General features: G+C 39.1%; 3 protein-coding genes and 1 long non-coding RNA gene across 8 annotated transcripts in view; 2 read left to right on the top strand and 2 right to left on the bottom strand.

Moving 5' to 3' along the window:
* The window catches only part of LOC124292637, a 71,649-nt gene extending 62,315 nt beyond the window's left edge, over nucleotides 1-9,334 (bottom strand). Inside the window, exons 1-5 of one of the 2 annotated variants that reach the window (XR_006902526.1) lie at nucleotides 9,196-9,334; nucleotides 8,690-8,760; nucleotides 8,398-8,587; nucleotides 8,072-8,282; nucleotides 7,831-7,983 (exon numbers count right to left, since the gene is read on the bottom strand). This is a non-coding gene — a long non-coding RNA (uncharacterized LOC124292637). The remainder of the gene's footprint in view (nucleotides 1-7,830; nucleotides 7,984-8,071; nucleotides 8,283-8,397; nucleotides 8,588-8,689; nucleotides 8,761-9,195) is intronic. The other variant, XR_006902527.1, reaches the window with a different exon arrangement.
* Nucleotides 1-11,314, top strand: part of LOC107221955 (acetylcholine receptor subunit alpha-like) — a 60,330-nt gene extending 49,016 nt beyond the window's left edge. For 3 of the 4 annotated variants that reach the window (XM_046729961.1, XM_015661146.2, XM_046729959.1), the window contains 9 exons: nucleotides 654-763; nucleotides 2,735-2,915; nucleotides 6,028-6,143; nucleotides 6,419-6,587; nucleotides 7,853-7,989; nucleotides 8,103-8,222; nucleotides 8,332-8,514; nucleotides 9,311-9,527; nucleotides 9,705-11,314. In XM_046729961.1, coding sequence (XP_046585917.1) covers nucleotides 654-763; nucleotides 2,735-2,915; nucleotides 6,028-6,143; nucleotides 6,419-6,587; nucleotides 7,853-7,989; nucleotides 8,103-8,222; nucleotides 8,332-8,514; nucleotides 9,311-9,527; nucleotides 9,705-9,902 — 1,431 coding nt within the window. In that variant the 3' untranslated portion in view covers nucleotides 9,903-11,314. The other variant, XM_046729962.1, reaches the window with a different exon arrangement.
* A 3,483-nt stretch (nucleotides 11,315-14,797) lies between these two features.
* On the top strand, nucleotides 14,798-16,399 carry LOC107221965 (NKAP family protein CG6066). The gene is made up of 5 exons (XM_015661156.2): nucleotides 14,798-15,035; nucleotides 15,145-15,261; nucleotides 15,368-15,455; nucleotides 15,552-15,940; nucleotides 16,126-16,399. The coding sequence occupies exons 1-5, from the start codon at nucleotides 14,962-14,964 to the stop codon at nucleotides 16,301-16,303; spliced, it is 846 nt and encodes a 281-aa protein (XP_015516642.1). The 5' UTR covers nucleotides 14,798-14,961; the 3' UTR covers nucleotides 16,304-16,399.
* Nucleotides 16,400-16,819: 420 nt separating this feature from the next.
* On the bottom strand, nucleotides 16,820-17,919 carry LOC107221910 (rhodanese domain-containing protein CG4456). Its single transcript, XM_015661087.2, has 4 exons — nucleotides 17,692-17,919; nucleotides 17,409-17,615; nucleotides 17,136-17,298; nucleotides 16,820-17,008 (listed from the first exon to the last, which is right to left on the bottom strand). The coding sequence occupies exons 1-4, from the start codon at nucleotides 17,849-17,851 to the stop codon at nucleotides 16,948-16,950; spliced, it is 591 nt and encodes a 196-aa protein (XP_015516573.1). The 5' UTR covers nucleotides 17,852-17,919; the 3' UTR covers nucleotides 16,820-16,947.
* Between the last annotated feature and the right edge of the window lie 91 nt (nucleotides 17,920-18,010).

Below are 18,010 nucleotides of genomic sequence, written 5' to 3'. Positions count from 1 at the left end.
TATATAATATCATATATCCTACCGTTTGTAAAAGGACGCGGACTTTGGACAACGGACTCGACGTTTGTCTTGCAAAATTTCCTACCCATAGCCGAAAACTCGTCACGAGGCATACGTTAAAACTTGCTCCGATAATCTCGAGGCGTGCCTGGTGGACCCTTCGAGATCTTGGTCCGATCCTCAAACACAGATTCGCTCCTTGTGTACGGTTGGAAAAGTTAAACTTGATTGCATTATTTAGCGGAACGACGGTATATCATTATTATTATTATTGTTGTTGTTGTTGTTATAGAGAGAGTATATTCGTAAGCTCGAGTGATTCGCGTTTCAAATATCATTATTCTCTGTGAATTATGTTATACATAAGATTATTCTGCGATAGAACGGATGTTTATATTTTTATTATTCCTTTCTCGTCCGGTTCCGGTCTCGATCGGTGAAGCAGTGCAAAAGTATTTGAATCACTGTTGGAATTACTTGGAAAAGTTGGGTGGTGTAGAAAAATGGGAAACACCAGAAAATCGACGGGACGAGATTCAGAAACTCGAAAATTTCGGGTTTTTATAATCGAGCAAAAGTTTTACACCGACGCGAAATTTATAGGCTCGAAATCTCGCTTTGAGCCGATGAATAAAATTTTTCCGTCATTTTAGTCGTGGTACGATTACAAGCTCAAATGGGACCCGAAGGAGTACGGAGGCGTCGAAATGCTGCACGTGCCATCGGATCACATATGGCGGCCCGACATCGTCTTGTACAACAAGTAAGTTACCAAAAAAATTGACCATTCTTTTGTAAAATTCAAGTGAAAAATATTTTTCCAAGTGACGAAAAAAGTATGCTGTCGATATTAATATTTAGAACGTATTTTTGTAGGGAATTGAAGGGTCTGCAAAAAAGATCTCTTGACATTTTATCATGAGTCTGGTCTTTCAAAAGTTATTTGAGCCCCTTTGTTGACCCCTGACCTTTTCTGCAGGGCGTTCAGTTCCCTGAAAAAAATATTTTCTGGTCTCATCAGCACACTAACGCGTTGACGAGTTATAAAATTTAAAATTTTTTTAAAATTTCCACCTTGTTATTCTAATGAAATTTTGAAAGAAATAACAGTCGATATTTATTTTTACCGTCTAGTATACGTATACGATATTATGTGTGAAATGCTGCCTACCGATACGTCTATAAGTATACCTGCCGAGGATATAAAACTTGTGTAAAAATCAAGGGGAAAAGTTAATCGTCGAAGCTTTTTTCCCCCGGCGCTACGCGAGCTTTTTCTTTGACTTTCTCCTCCTCTTATCTTCTCTTCGCTTTTCTTCCCTTACATTCGTACTCTTATATACCCTTCTTGTTAATACTTTGCAAAGAAGCGAAGTAGGTAGAAGTGACAGCTGTCGATAATACGCACACCACGTATATATATATAATAATAGCGTACATAAGATACATGCTGTATAACTGGAGTGTAAGGAGTTCCGGAAATATATCAAACCACCCTGGTGAAAATGATTTCTATGATTTTCAACGAATTTTTAGGGAGATTGGGACGTTTCGTACAATTTTGTCGAAAAAAAATGTAAATATGCACAGTTTGTTAGGAAAATTTGTATTTTTGTCAGTGAAAAATCTACAAGATAGTACAATTTTTAACAAAAATTAAATATTCCTCACGAAAAACTATGCATATTTACAACTTTGTACGAAATAATACGAAACGTTCCAAATTCTGTAAAAATTCCTAGCAGCAGAACATCTCACCAGGTCACCCAGGATTTTCTAAAACACTTTCTACTTGTGAGTTTTATTCGATTTGACTGAGCGCTGGTTAATTTTGTTTATTAACTGAAGACCTATAATTTATGGCTCGACCCGAGCCTTAACCGCAAACAATCGCGATTGTATTCCTGACGCACGTTGTAATTTGAAGAATTTTTATCGCTGAACGGGAAATGAAAAATTTGTTTTACCTGCAGCTTGTGGATTATACATATTGGTACAGGTCTAAACGAAGCGAATATGAAATATAACGACATGCACGGAGGATGCGAGAAGAGGCAAATAAATACATTTATTACTCTCGTAAAATGTTATTTACCGTGAGAATTACTTTCACTTCCACGCGATACGTACTGCACATGTATACGTATACGTGTATACGGGGAATAATGCAGATTATATTTTCATCGCGTTTAACGATTTCTAAAATTTTTTATATTCACGTTCTTTCAATCATGTCGCAATTTTTCATTCATACATGTGTATAAGTACTTTTGTTTATCATAATTAACGTATACATAAATATAACTATCGAAAATGAATCAAGACCGAGGAGTTATTTTTGTAACAACAAATTCGATTACCTGTTTCAACCATTAAACTCTCGACTCAACAAAAACATGAATTAAAACAGGCTCAATTTGTTTTGATATAACAATTTCACATTTTGAAAAAGACACGATTGAGGTACGTTCAATCAATTTTTTAGTCATTTCAATAACACATATTCTTTAAACAAAATCCACATTATTGCAAGGAACTCGCGCCATGTTATCATGGGTAAATTGATAGTCGTCACGATCGTTCAAAGGCTTGATCAAATTCTGTATCAAGTTGTCACAAGTATTTTGTTGAATTACTCTTCTTTACCATAATTAACGTATACATATATATATACATATATTTGTTATGCGTACAAGTTAGTTGAGTTAACGCATGGATATTTCTTCAATTCCAGCGCCGACGGGAATTTCGAGGTTACATTAGCGACCAAGGCAACGCTGAATTACACGGGTCGCGTTGAGTGGAAACCACCAGCGATCTACAAGTCCTCTTGTGAAATTGACGTTGAGTATTTCCCATTCGACGAGCAGACGTGCGTAATGAAGTTTGGCTCATGGACCTACGATGGCTTTCAGGTAATCGGACAGATCAGCATCCCCCCCACCCCCTCACTATCACCCTATTCTCCCTGTTGTGAAATTACTTAATTTTGTCCAATTAGTTTGTTTCTTATTTTCATTTAATTTCTTATTTTATTAGTTATACATATTTTGTTCAACGTGTTGTTGTATTTATTTTATTACGTAGTTTACACTTTACTTTATCGTTACTTAAATACGCGTCTATTTTTACATTTTATCGATCACAACTGTCATTTATAGGTTGATTTGTTAATGCGGGTTACACTTGTGTACGTCTTCCTTTTTACCCCAAAGTGTTCTAGGGCGTGACGTATACGATCTATCTATCTATGGATCCGTCTATTATCTCCTCGAGAAAGCCTCTGGCTCTATATTACACACGTACGTACCTATACATGGAGGCTGATCGCCGAGATTGATCGCTGGGGAATAATACAAGACCAGCCGTGCATGCATGCATTCCGAAGTCGGAATCGCGTAATCGAATCTGCGCGTTAATAAAATGCCGCCCCTTGTTCACCGGCCGAATAAACGAACAAAAAGCAACACGGAGATTAAGCGGCTTATCAATTTTTTAAAGAAATATATTTCAAACAGTCAACAACCGAGGAAACGGAAAACGAAAGGGAGAAAGAGAAGAATAAAAATAAAGCTCCCCAGGTGCCCAGGGTCGCTTTGCAAGCTCGAAATGCAGATATCGAGTATGATAATAAAAATTTCACGCAGAGCACTATAAACACTTTTCGCATCACCATTTTCACCGGGACGTGGGTTTAATATTTGAGGCTAAAGAGCGACGTTTCGCGGAAAAAGCTCGACGGCTAAAGTTATATTGTACAACTTTTTCAAGGATCACCTCCTCATACTTAACAATCGCGTATTTAGCGCGACTTCCGCTCACACAGCCAGTTCATACTAAATTCGCAGAGATTATGTGCATGCGGAATTCCACGTTAAATCAGCAGCCCGTATACGCCACCCTCTTCGATTTCAATCACAAACAAAAGTATAACATAAGTACATATTTTTTATTTATTTTTTTTTTCTTCAGTCGTAGTCATAATATGCACGGTTTAGGTATAGTTAGGAGTATACGATTAAATCGCGTATCTTTTTAACGCCGAAATCACCTTCGCTTGGACGATGTAAAAGCCGACCTTTTCATCGAGGGTTGATTAAGGTGGCGGGTTAATAAAAAAAAAGTTGAAAACGGATTTTTCAATCTCGTTGTATAACGAGGAATATTACAGACACGTACGCCATCTCGAAAATGATTAATTGTCTGCGATATAATTACCCTCTTGTTATTATCCAGCCACCCACCCCTGTTGCAGTATCGGCCGGAATTAAGTGGCTCGTGTATTTTCCGAGCTTCATTTTCGCGGAGACGTCCCACGATAATCTATCGTTATATATATATAATATATAAATATGACGAATATTTCTATCCTGATTAGCGTTTCGTTCAATTTTTCTTCCGCTGAAAAATACAGACGAAACAGTTTGCCGCGTGAAATAAACGATGGAAATTTTTTAGCCTCGTCCAGCTCGTCGGTTTAATTAATTGTCAGTCGGTTTGAGTTGAAGGATTGACAAAAAAAACAAAAAAAACTCGAAACCCTTCGGCTTATTCATACTGGTAATTTCCAGTCCGCGCTTCAGCTCGAGTTTGACTTGGTTTTTCATTTATTGTACGAGTCTAATCTAACTCTTGTTTGCTTTTTCCCGGGCGTAATTATCACTCGTAATAGCAATGCTTCGGTATGTACCGCATGCAAACAACTTATACCCAGAATAACACAAGCGATGCATAATTCATGACCCTGCAGTTAATTATTTCAATGCGAAATTATACTCTACGATGATTTTGTAATACTACAGCTGACTTTATGCGTCAGAATAAGACCAACCGGAACACTCGCGCCTTGTATCTGTAAAGTCGTGACAGACTTGAAAAATCCCTTTAAACACACCGCTTAATTGTCTTCTGACACCCTCGCGACGATCAATCATCGTTTGTCTAGCGACGGTTTAATGTACCTGCGCGGCAGAAGCTATTTGTACAGCTGCGTAGCGATGAATGTATACAAATATCGATTTTGAGACGATTTTTGTTTTCTGCACGGGATACAATCCACGACTTTTCGTTTCTTCGGCATTATTCTGCATTTCTTCGATCAAGCAACTTGACATTCCTTTTTTGATTTTACCAACTCACCGTCAATAAACGTGACTTTTAAAAATCCAAGATATTCATTTTTTTAAGCTAAGGATATGACAGTCGGTCCTTTTCTTGAAAAAAAACAAACTTCTAAAAACAGGTACAATTTCAAACCATCAAAGCTGTACTCCCCTTAAAGGGAAGGTAAACGATAACAGTAGTTCTATTACGCTGCCGTTTTCCGTTATCTTCTCTCTCTTTTTTTTAATCCTATTCAATTCTCTTACCGTTCGCTTTACCGGAAGCGAAAAAGCCTCGGGCAGGCAAACAGGACGAGAGCGTTCGATTACCACCACGTCCGACCAAAGCCGGACCTCCGCTACTGAAAACGTGTCCGGGCATCCGATTCGAAGGTCGCGTTACGCCTCGCTTCGTCGTTTCGGTTTCTGCTTTGAAAATTGAAACGCATCGATTAGCCGATTCGTTTCCACCGACGGTGATGAAAAGGCGTCGATATCTGGGACGGAAGGAACGCGAATTCAGCTGCCATTGAAAGCCCGGTATTTATAATACAACCGGCGAGATATTGTACCGACAAGGATCATGGAATTGCGCTTTTTCACCCTGGGAGTCCTTGTAACGCGTGACCGGGAATCCTGCCCTCCTCGCACCCCGTCGAACATGATCCCTCGTAGACCAAGGTCGTGAAAAATTCCTCAAGAAATGATTACGTGCTTCGATTTAATCACGTCCCATTCGCCCTCGGGCACGTCGCCTTCGGCCCGTCGAACCCTCGAATTTAGTCGACGTCGAAGGGACGCGAATGTGCCGTAGAAGTAAAACGGATTGAAATTTCTACAGGGTTGTTGATATCGGCGGTAAAGCGTCTCGCGAGCTTTTCAGCTAACGAGCTTTCTCCTAAATGCAAGCCCGTTTTGCTCGCAGGTCGACCTGAGGCACATAGACGAGGTTCGCGGGAGCAACGTCGTTGAAATCGGAGTAGATTTGTCCGCCTTCTACACGTCGGTTGAATGGGATATACTGGAAGTACCGGCCGTGAGGTAAATATCAAAGATGTAGTGCACGTGATTTAGGGTGTGCCGAAATCGATTTTTTTTTTTTTTTTTTTCTCAAACGCGCGGCAAAATTTCGGTACAACATCTCAAGTAGAATATCTCATCATAGGGATGCTCTACCGAAATTTTGAGGCATGTGTGGAAGAGAAAGAAAATTTTTTTTTTTTTTTTTGTTTTGGCACACCCTAGCGGAATAATATGATTATACATCCATAATCCCGGATAATGCTTACTTGTTTGTAACCCTGTCCTTTGCGCAGGAACGAGAAGTTCTACACGTGCTGCGACGAGCCCTACCTCGACATCACGTTCAACATAACGATGAGGCGAAAGACCCTGTTTTATACGGTCAACCTGATAATACCCTGCATGGGAATATCCTTCCTGACAGTTTTAGTCTTCTATTTACCGAGCGACAGTGGGGAAAAGGTGGGTTATATTAATTAAGCTGTAAGGGAACCAAACGCCACTCGGAAGAGCGGTCGGGCCTGACTTTTCACCCTAGATTTTTCATTCGACGAGATCGTACTCGGCTGGCAAACGATATTTTTTTTTTTTTTTTAATAATTTATTACAAGATGTTCTCACGTCGAATGTTGAGAAATTTTCATTCTCGAGCTACGGTGTTTGTCCCAGAAGCGTGAAAAAGAAGAGACCAAAATCGTAGACGTGAGCTTCGATGTCGATGTTTTCTATTTGTTTATAAAAATAAGAAATAGTGCAATTTCGAAAAATTACATAGGTATTCAGGGAAACACCGTAGTTTACGAATAATAATAATAATTCGACAAACGTAAGACGCGTGACTGTCTTACGATAAGATTATCACCCAAGCATTGAGTTTCGATTTTACGACCTGGTTAACCCCGGGGATGATCGGGTGAAAAGGGCTTCTCGAACCCGCCGGGGCAAATTCTATTCCTAGCCTCGATCCTTGTGTGCAGTTGATTGTATATGTACGCGGTTCGAGGAGGCACCTCTCGGATTCTCGAGTCACACTTTCGTCCTTTGTCCTATATTGGCCATCTTGACCCAAAAACAATACCCCCGAGTACCTGGGACTATAGAATTCAGAGATCGGAGAATGTCACGAGTCGCATTCTCACACCTCGACACCCTCGAGAAACGAGATCAATGCCGCACGCTGGACAATTATATGTATGGGGCATTCCACGCCAACTCGGTAAACGGTCGACCTTCGCATTATTTTATTTCACCAAGGATTTTTCCTACGTTAATACCGAACCCTGAAAAGCTTCCGAAAAACTTTCAAATTTTTTTAATCAATTGCGCTTACCCTATGATTTTTTAAATCCATCTCAAAAACAGCCAAATTCATTTTTTCTAAATTGTTTTGGAAGTATTTCAGGGTTCGTAATGACGTAGGAAAAATCCTTGGTGAAAATAAAAAAATGTCATGGTAAACCGTTTACCGAGCTAGCGGTGGAATGCCCCGTGTACAGCTGTACCCTGTATCTGCCCGGGTCACGTTCCACGACCTTAAATCGGGCGTTTAATTGATTCCCAAAATCGAATTACTATGTCGTCGTTTCATTATGGGGTATAATCGACGAGCGATTCGATTAATTTGACCTTATTCTGCCGTTTCGTCTAGACGACGCGGCCATTGTCGCAAAAACGAAACAACCTATAACGTTAAGCCTCGGCTTACCTTCAACCTTGGCTGATTCCAGGTGAGTTTGTCCATCTCGATTCTACTGTCACTGACTGTGTTCTTCTTGCTGCTGGCAGAGATCATTCCACCGACTTCCCTGGTGGTTCCTCTCCTCGGCAAATTTGTCCTCTTCACCATGATCCTAGACACCTTTAGGTACGATTCGTCTTTAGCTCGATTCTACCGTCGTTAAACACGCGTAAAAGCGCTTGTCGGAACTGAACCTCGTCGAGCTTACCTACGACTAAACTTGACTTTCCAAATTTCAGCATATGCGTGACGGTCGTTGTGTTGAACGTACACTTCCGCTCACCTCAGACCCACACCATGGCGCCATGGGTCCGCAGAGTTTTCATTCACGTTCTTCCCAGGCTGCTCGTAATGCGCAGGTAATTTGGCAAGCGACTTTCCACGGAAGGACACTCGGCTTACGTCAACTTCGCATTGACCTGGAACGAAGATAAAGAGAATCACGATTTACCGGCCTCTCTTTCGCAGGCCGCAGTACCAAATCGACAAACGGAGTATAGGCGGTCATCACAATCATCGAGTAATGGTGCGAACCTGCAACGGGCTGGAGTTGAGGGACCCTTCGCTCTTCGTCGAAGCCACGGCGTCCGCGATGGTCGAATCCTCGGTTCTCTTCCCGAGTCTCGATTCCCGGGACGAGTTGCACCCACGGTACTTAAGGGTTGCATACACCTCGGACAGCTAAGACTAGGCTCATGTTCAAGAATTTCTTTCCTGTATAAAACTGAATCTCATTCCACGATCACGTTATATCTTTCGAAGCACGACATTTTATCCATATTGTGTGAAAATTTGGTGGAAAAATTTCAAACGATAAAAAACTTACGTTTAGTTTTCCTGAGAGGTGTTTTTGTTGCTAGCGTTTGCGGTGCCAGACGTGTTTCTGCCATTTTTTATCTGAATACAAAAAACAAATTTGTTCGGTAATTGCGAGGATTAAAAAAAAACAAACGAGTATTAGATCGTTGAGTGAGACATAACTGTGCAAAGCTAGATTCCGATCGGTTCGTCAGTCGCGGAGATATTTCTGGTACCGATTTTGCAAACACTGTTTCGAGAAAAACGCGTTTAAAGTTTTGAGTACAGTTTAAACTGACAATGAAATAACTGGTTCGTTTCAAATTTACGTGAAATCGCTTCTTTTTTTTTTCACCGTGTCAACCCGATTCTTCTTTATTTTAATGCCCCTGTCGCTGCTCGTCCGTTCGTTTACAAAACGCTACAACTTCGTCGTTACTTCGAATGTCTTTATGAAATTTTCAGGGTAGACACTCAAAGGACAGTACTTTCGAATGAGCACCTTTTTTAAGAAATCGATTTTTTTTTTCTCACCTGCCCAGGTATACGTAACCCCTTAATTAATTCCCCGATATCTTCCTCGCCGTCGTCTGCGGGACGAAAGGGAGCGAGACAGATCTGTGACCTTGTTCTTTTCCCCGATCCCCAGGGAATTGGAGGCCGTGAATCTCGGGAGCACGTGTCGGATCCACGGTTCTCCGGCTTCGGCTCCCGTCGTTCCTCCGCCTCAGCTTCCGACGCAGGAGAGCGTCGACGCCCTCTGCCACTCTCTTCATCACTGGCACCACTGCCCCGAGCTCTACAAGGCCATCGAGGGCATCAGGTTCATTGCCGATCACACAAAGAGGGAGGAGGATTCGACCCGGGTAAGTCGAGGGTACCGGCGACGGCCTCGGGACGTCGAGTACGAAGGGTTACGATGGGATCACTCGTGAAATCTGGTGTACACTTTTGCGGAAATCTTGTAAAATCTGTTGAAATTTTTGAATTTCTTTTAATCTTTGAAATCACTCGTCATCTTCCTCGTTATATCGACGCTGCAGGTGAAGGAGGACTGGAAGTACGTAGCGATGGTGCTCGACAGGCTCTTCCTGTGGATATTCACGCTGGCCGTCGTCGTCGGGACGGCTGGTATAATTCTCCAGGCACCGACGCTCTACGACGACCGCATGCCCATCGACATTAAACTATCCGAGATCGCCTCCACCACTGCCAAACCACACATCGCCCCCATTCTTTGAGGGACGATCACTGCCCCGTTTTCACCCTCGTTTTTGACTACCGTTCAACCAGCAGACGCTTCGCTGTATGCCTAGAAAAACGAATGGAAAAATAGACTGATCAAGATCAATCGGAGGATCATGGACGAATTATACCTAAATGCAGTGTTTACACATCGCAATATCCACGGGCCTAAACGACGTGCAGTATAAATAATCGGGCCTGTTATATGTTTGCGGCAGAGGAGATCGGATTTCAAGGGATTTGCTGAACAACCGTAAGAAGTTACGTACATCAATTTTTTGTTGCCGTACCCGAAATTGCGCAAACAGAGCGTATCCCGGGATCAGGGTAAATTCTACGCTTCTCATCGTCGACTTGATCGAGATAAAATTGAACGGACGTCGTCAACGCTGCGTCGACTTTGCGTACACGTACCTATACTTCGGTTTTACGCTATCACGTTTTTCGACAAAAGAGCTCGCTGTTCTGTTCGTATGAAGACAAATTTCAGACGTTCGATCGAGCGAGGACCAGGGATCGCTTTGTTTTACGCAAATTCTATTTGGTACACGGGATGATCGATGCTGGTTGCAGACTCGCGGGAAACGATCTGGTAAATGATTTTCTCCGGGATTTCACTGCGTTGAGCCTGCGACAGAGGGGGCCACATTTTCAATTGAAAAATAATAAACCTACACTGCGTTTCTCATTGTCAAATTCTAAATATCTGCGGCACGGGAAATTGGCGCCGAACGGGATTCGGCATCGATTAAACTTAAAACGGCCAGTCCGCATTTTATTGCTCATAAGTGTTTGTAACAGTATATAAACAATTATCGTAATCATATTGATTGTTCCGTTATTTATACGTATATCAATTACATGTGGGCATAATTATTTGATATGTTTTCAAACGAACCTTGAATATAGTGATATAATAATTGAATGAAAAGAGAGAATTGTCCGTTACCCTTGTTTATGTCTTTATTTATTTATTTATTTTTCTTTCGTCTAATCTAAATTTCTGTTCGATATCGAATGAATATATTAAATATTTGTATCGTAGTAGCTATTACACATACCGAAATGAAATATAATAGCGTGATACACGGTAGTAGATTATTTGAATACCGATACAAATTCGATTCATAATTTAGCTTCTCATCACCTCGACATGTTAAAAAATGGGTCCCATACCCGATAATTATTTCACTCGTTGATTGGTTGAGACTTTTATAGTACGATAAATGAAAACATAAGAGATAAGAAAAATAAGATAAAATAAAATAAGAATAGTTATTTATCATAGGTATAAAAGAGTGAATTCGAAGTATGCAGAGAATAACTTTGACAAAAAAAAAAAAACAAAAAAAAAAAAAAGATGAAAAAAACTAATAATTAAATGTTGTTGTGGAAGTAAGCACAGTGATAGTTACCTATTATAAATTAAACTATGAGGGAAAAAACAAACAATATATAAATATATACTATATTATATATACATATACATATATATATTATATATTATACGTAACAAATATGAATTATCCGAATATAAATTTAAGACACGTGGCAGAATATTTTGTGAGGGTGTGAATGATCAATTAAAACTATATAATATATGTAATAATGATAAAACGCAGGTCTCGTTTATTTCTATATATAAAAACAAAATTTCAACATATAACGAAGCAAAAAAAAAACAGTAAAATAAAAATAAAACAGAGAAAAAAGGGATAGAGAAAGAGCGAGGGAGAGAGAGAGAGCGAAAGGCATTTGATAAAGCTGAAAAACGCATGTTTCACATTCGAATACATACTGTATTAAATCATGGCGTCGCAACTGGCGTAATGTCAACCGTCTATACGATATTAAAGTTTTGAGGAAACTGCTCGGATTAATTAGTTTACCACTGCAGAAACGCACGAGCTTATTGTTAAATACCGTACCCTGCCACGTTTTATTCTAAACAAATTCCGCGAGGACATTTAATCTTCGTGATGATGTATAGGGTAACCGTATGCGCGTGTATACGATGCATACATAATATATGTATGTATACTTATTTTGTCTAGTCATTTTTTCCATTGTTTAATAGCTAAAAATTGTTGTTAATTGTTACGAACGAAGAAACAAAGAATATCGGAATAAGTCTATTAGTTACGTAATCCACAGCCCTTGTACAACAGAACATGTTATACCTACTCACGTTAAAATCATCTCTTCCACCTTTATGGAAATCATTTTCTACGCGGTATTGATTGAACTGATCTCTACTCGAAAGGATCTCATCGAGCGTTTGAATGATAAGCGACAAGTACGTTATGAAATAATAATAATCATATTAATAGTAATAATAATAATAACAATAATAATAAGAATAATAATAATAATAATGAACTTACTGTTATACGATCATTAATGAGTAATGATGATGATGGTGAATACTAAATAACGATTTAACGATTTTAATAATAATAATAATAATAATAGTAATAATAATCGCAACAACAACAACAACAACAATAACGGAAACGAGGAAATTTGCAAAGTAGGTTAGTTAAGATATAATTATGTAGTATGTTACTGCTGTGTGCGTGTATACATACATATATATGTATATATCTAAGTTGGCGTCCGCCGTTTATTATAGCTGCTGTTTTATATAAGTACCATGCATTATTCTCAATCACGATACCAGCTGGAAATTAGATTCAAATACGTAAGTCATACGACGTCAGGATCGCGCCAACCTCTTTTTACATTATGGCTATCTCTCTTTCTCTCTCTCTCTCTCTCTCTCTCTCTCTCTCTCTCTCTCTCTCTCCCTCTCTTTCTCTATTTTCAACTTTAACTCTCGGTTCCCATTCCTATTTATTTATCAGACTGAAGTTTGTGACGTTAACGTAACGATGCATCTTTAGAGAAAGTAAGTTATTTTGCAGCTTCATGATTACTTGAAATTTAGTAAACTGTTAATACAGCATCGACAAATTCAGATATTTTAAATTCATTTTTTTTTCAGGTATTCTAACGGTGTAAAATAGTAATTTTAGTATCTACGTTTCGATATATTAGCGTTATTAACTTCAGTCTCGTATTTATTTTCTGAAAATCGTTCCCCGCTGGTTTGAACTCGAACCCCTCGATTACACACGAGCAATCTTTTATAATATTCCATGAAATACAAAGAGTACCAATGTACTGTGTTACTTTTTCTGTTAGGTATTTGTAAGATCTTTGTCGTTTCTCAAACTCATTCAAATTTCAATAATATCACAAGTAACTTTAGTTGCTTATACACAGGCGAAAGGACTCTAGTAGATTTTGTATCATAAATAATTATTGTTCTTAACCTTCTTCTCCTACTTATTTTTTTTCTTCTTCTTCTTTATATTATTATTATTATTATTGTTAACATTGTTACTATTAGTATCATCGTCATGATTATCATTCATATATGACACTACCGCATCGATAAATGATATTAACTATAAAAAGTTGAATCAACAACTAATTATTAACAACGAGAAAGAAAGAAATAAAGTAATAAATGATAGTTTTTCTAAATACCTACTTCAATGAAATAATGTACACGTATCGACATTAATTCGGTGACGGCAAGTTTTTCGGTCCAGTCGATTATTACATCGATTATAAAGATTCAGCCTGCAGTGCTTGAATCTGCTTACCAACGTAATAAAAAAAAAATAAAAATAAAAATAATTCGACGTCTATGAATTAAAATCGAAATGTGCACCTACTCCTGGTTGTCACGAGCAACATTACCGAAGCATATGGTCAGTCAGAATAGGTCTTTTCAAGAAAATTATGCCTATAGGTTGTATGATAATTGCACGCATTTGACCAGATGCTTTGACGAATAATAATAATAATAATAACAACAATAATAAAAACAACAATATGATAATAACATACTTAAACAATGATGAAACTTTCTACGTAACAGGTATATGTCTATATAATTGACGAATAAACTTGATTTTTGTATAAAAAAAAAAAAAAAAGAGGAATGAAAGAAAGAGGAAAAGGATTACAACGAAAGAAACGATTTGAACTCAGAATAAATCCTTATCCCAAAATCCTCGAGTTTCAATATTTTCAATCATGCACCAGCGAGTGTAAGAATTTATTTGTTGTTTAGGGTAGCCCCAAATTTTTGGGGAAAAAATTCCATGTTTAGTTTTCCCTGACATTTTTCCCGTTCTAGTAAGTTACTAAAACCTAAATCGTTCGGCTTATTAACTCTATATTCGGTTGAAATTCAATTCAAATTGAAGAAACATATAGCGTACAAAAAAGTCAGTTTAAGCCATTTGTTTTCTCGATGCAAAAAAGTAAACTTGTTACCTCGAAAAATCATTTCCAATTCCTGTGATAGCATGACTGAAATTTTCCGTTTTTTCCATGAGCAAATTGAAAATCCCCTGACAATTCCAGGTTTTCCAGATTTTCCAGACGTGTGGCGACCTTCGTTATTACCTTATTTACCCGACAAATCTTTGCAATGAAATTTCGAATAACAATTGACTTCCGCCTATCGAAGTTAGAGAGTAGAATAGATCGATCGAATCTGCTACTCGCCTCCGAAACGAATGCGCGAGCGCCCCTAGCAGCAGCGTGGAGAACTAACTTCAGGCAGACGCGGCCGGCTGTGCGCCACAAGAGTAGTATTCATAGTGTAAAACTCATTATAAACACTGAAAAAAGGCGCAAAAACCGCCCAGCGCCTGTGCACGCCTATGCGATGACGCACTGTAATAGAGATATATTATTTCAATGATGCGACAGCACACCATCTGCTTGGAGCTAGCTCCGCCGTTTGCCGCTAGGGGCGCTCTCGCATGTTTCGGACGCGATGATCAAACCTCGAGAGTACCGAACGATCTCGAATGTCAAATGAGAAAATAACAACATGGCTGCCGCAGTCGGTGACAGCCAAGCGCTTCTGCTATATCAGTCAAACCGACGTTTGAGTGGTGATTTGACGTGTTGTGCTGAATTGAAATAAGCAGTTATAAATATATTTAACGGAGTGGTAGAATCGTTGGTAAAATGCACCATGATTCTAAACGGTCCAAGTATCAGAGAAGCGAGAGAAGTTCGAGCAGCACGCATTTGCATCACAGGTAATAAAATACACCACGTATATTGTTACTCGTTTCGTTTTACATTTTTGTCAAAGATCGATGATAATTTAGTACATACGTCTTGTTTTCTACTAACGCACCTGATCAGGAACAACTACACTTCCCAAGAAGATGAGTTTATGGATACACGAAGAAGGGACAGGGAACAGATCGGTCTTACCGGCGTAGAAAGAGTTTGGGGAAAATCTCCGACGCGGATTGACGAGTGAGTTTAAAGTTTTAGTTACCGCAGACAAGGTTCGGTGACTTATTTTGCCACATTTCGTATCCTGATTCTCTGACATGTGGCGATACCATTTTTATTCTCACAGTTCGGACGACGAGGAGGAATCGTCGAACAAACACAGAGACGACTTAACCTCAAAAGAGAAAAAGAAAAGGAAGAAGGAGAAGAAAAAGGTGAGTTGCATGCGATTCACGAGGTTTTTGTCGTTATCCTGTGCGGCTCTCAAAATATCAAATTATTCAGTGGCACATGATTTATCAAATTTTCAGAAAAGTAAAAAATTGAAGAAAGAGAAGAAGGCAAAGAAAAGTAAAAAGAAAAGAAAAAAGAGACGGAATTCGTCCAGCAGCTCAGACAACGACGAAAGCGATTCTGAGCAGCTTCAATGGGTTGAGAAAAAGACAGTAGAAAAAAGTCGAAAGAGACATCGTGGCTCCAGCACTGATGATAGCGAAGACGAATTGGTAGGTCCTGTACAAAAACAACACGTCACTCTCTCTGCAAAGGACTTTGGAAAAGCCCTGCTTCCTGGCGAGGGAGCGGCTATGGCTGCCTATGTTGCGGAGGGAAAACGTATACCTAGAAGAGGTGAAATTGGCCTGACGTCGGACGAAATCGCGTCTTACGAGTCCGTCGGTTACGTCATGAGTGGAAGTCGGTAAGCAATGTGTCTCACGCCTGTTTCTGGTCATTATATTCTCACAGTTCTACACGGAGTTTTTGCAAACTCCAAAAATATTACGCAACCGTGCCTCATCTTCGATTACATGTAGAGATATTATGCTTCGTTGTTATAAAATTCACTTACTCAAGGGTTTCCAATCAATGTTTTGTCAATTTCAGGCATCGGCGTATGGAGGCTGTGCGTATTCGTAAGGAGAACCAAATTTATTCGGCGGATGAGAAGAGGGCGTTGGCGATGTTCAGCAAAGAGGAAAGGCAGAAGCGGGAAAATCTTATCCTGGGGCAATTCAGAGAGATGGTTAATCAAAAGCTTGCTCAGGAACAAAACAAGGATTGAACCAAACTGTTCAGTCTGATCAAATGATTGATATTAATTTCCTATATTACGGAGAATGTAAATTTACATTGATATAAACAAAGTGTTGTAATTTTATTGGCGAGTTAAACATTTCTCCCTATGTGTTTGAGGTGACCTGTAATTACAGCGTGTCTACTGCTCCTTAAATATGTTTAAATTCTGGAAATATCTTGGAAAACAAAAATTGCTCCTCAAGTGCTAGAATCGTCCCGGAATGTTTTGATCTATCCTAGAAAAGTTGTCATAATACATTTTTGAATAAAAACTGCGACATTTGATTTGTAATACGTGGCCTTGAATGCGTTCAATTTTAGCAGACAGCGGACTATCCAATCGTTAGCAGTTCACTCTGTACATAAACTGTATAATTATTTTTGAATTTAAAGTTCGGTTCTAGAGTTTTCCAATTAATAGTCCCGAAAACTCCTGGAATCCCAATTCTCAATTGCAGTAGACACTCTGTGTTTAATAAAGTAATTCAAAGCATTCTGGAAATATGTATAATACCCAATAGATCAAAAATTTATTTCTACTTATAATTCCCAATTAACGTACAATATACTTCGCTAAAGATCCATGAATTCTGCTTAGAGTCTCATCGCTCCACATTATCACTGACGATCTTAGGCCGTTGGTGCTTGTTTACTTTCCCAGTCAAGCCACCCGCCAGTGTAATTGTAGGACCTATGTTAAAAATCATTTTTGTTTTATTACCTGCCAAATTTCCCATGCAAATGCTTCATTGGGTTTGGTTTTGATTGTAATTAGATGTCGAAAGACCAGTTTTTCATTGCATGGTAGTGATTCTTACTTTTCATATCCCTGCTTGAGCATCTCTTCCTGAACGGTGGCGCTTCGTTTCCCTGAGCGACAGCTAAATATAAGTTTGGTATCTTTGGTGGGTTTTGGTTTTTGGTATCTGTCGAAAAACTCCTTTTCTGGCAAATTTGTTATTGCGTTTACGGCCTCCCCCACTAAACCATAAAACGAAACACATATCACGATGCGAGTTTTATTCGAAAACTCAACCATTGGTAGTTATAACCTAAGTTTGAAAAACAAAAGAGAATCGTTAATTAATTACTCGGTATGTGAATGCTGCCAGGTAGTTTTCCAGTCTCTTTGATTTCTTCATCTTCTCTAACATCAACGATGAGAATCTTGTCATCTTTTTGTGCTTTCAAAATATCCTCGTAGTTCAAGTTTAGACCATGATCTCCTTCGCCTTTCATGACTTTAGTTTGCGCGAGAAGCCGAGTAGCTATTGAAATATTTCGAATGTCTCTTTCCGCTGAAAGGTGAATAAAATTTCATTGCGATGATGAAAAAAAGTGAGAATCGTACGGCTTCAGCGGGAGTGATATTACCGATCAACGTTGACCGGTAAGTTTGGGTGAGATTTTTCGCTCCGCAAATGTTTTTTACGAGGTTATTGCTCATCAGTGAGTACCGTCGTTGATTCACGCTTCTGAATCGCGATAATACAACTTGATGGTAATATCCGGTAATTCTTTTGCTGGACATCATCGTGTTCTCATTCACGTTCAATCGGCACCTCGACTTTTATCCCTATTTCACGTATCGTTGGCTGCGTTCATGATTGTCACGCTAAACATATATAAGGTCACGCTTTAACCGCAAATTGTACATTTGACGAACCTGAAATACCTAATCATACGCAGTAAT

The sequence above is a fragment of the Neodiprion lecontei genome, chromosome 1, assembly GCF_021901455.1.
Source record: "Neodiprion lecontei isolate iyNeoLeco1 chromosome 1, iyNeoLeco1.1, whole genome shotgun sequence".
Taxonomy (NCBI): Eukaryota; Metazoa; Arthropoda; class Insecta; order Hymenoptera; family Diprionidae; genus Neodiprion; species Neodiprion lecontei.
This window is presented reverse-complemented; position numbering and strand designations above follow the sequence as displayed.

What these genes read in the sequence shown, in the direction of transcription:
- LOC107221910 (XM_015661087.2), bottom strand. Translation starts at nt 17,851, where the DNA reads ATGATGTCCAGCAAAAGAATTACCGGATATTACCATCAAGTTGTATTA. An exon ending in TGGCAGCATTCACATACCGA is followed by an intron (nt 17,299 to 17,408) that starts GTAATTAATTAA and finishes TTTATGGTTTAG; the next exon opens with TGGGGGAGGCCGTAAACGCA. An exon ending in CTCAAGCAGGGATATGAAAA is followed by an intron (nt 17,009 to 17,135) that starts GTAAGAATCACT and finishes TTTTTAACATAG; the next exon opens with GTCCTACAATTACACTGGCG.
- LOC107221965 (XM_015661156.2), top strand. Translation starts at nt 14,962, where the DNA reads ATGCACCATGATTCTAAACGGTCCAAGTATCAGAGAAGCGAGAGAAGT. An exon ending in AGCACGCATTTGCATCACAG is followed by an intron (nt 15,036 to 15,144) that starts GTAATAAAATAC and finishes GCACCTGATCAG; the next exon opens with GAACAACTACACTTCCCAAG. An exon ending in TCTCCGACGCGGATTGACGA is followed by an intron (nt 15,262 to 15,367) that starts GTGAGTTTAAAG and finishes TTATTCTCACAG; the next exon opens with TTCGGACGACGAGGAGGAAT.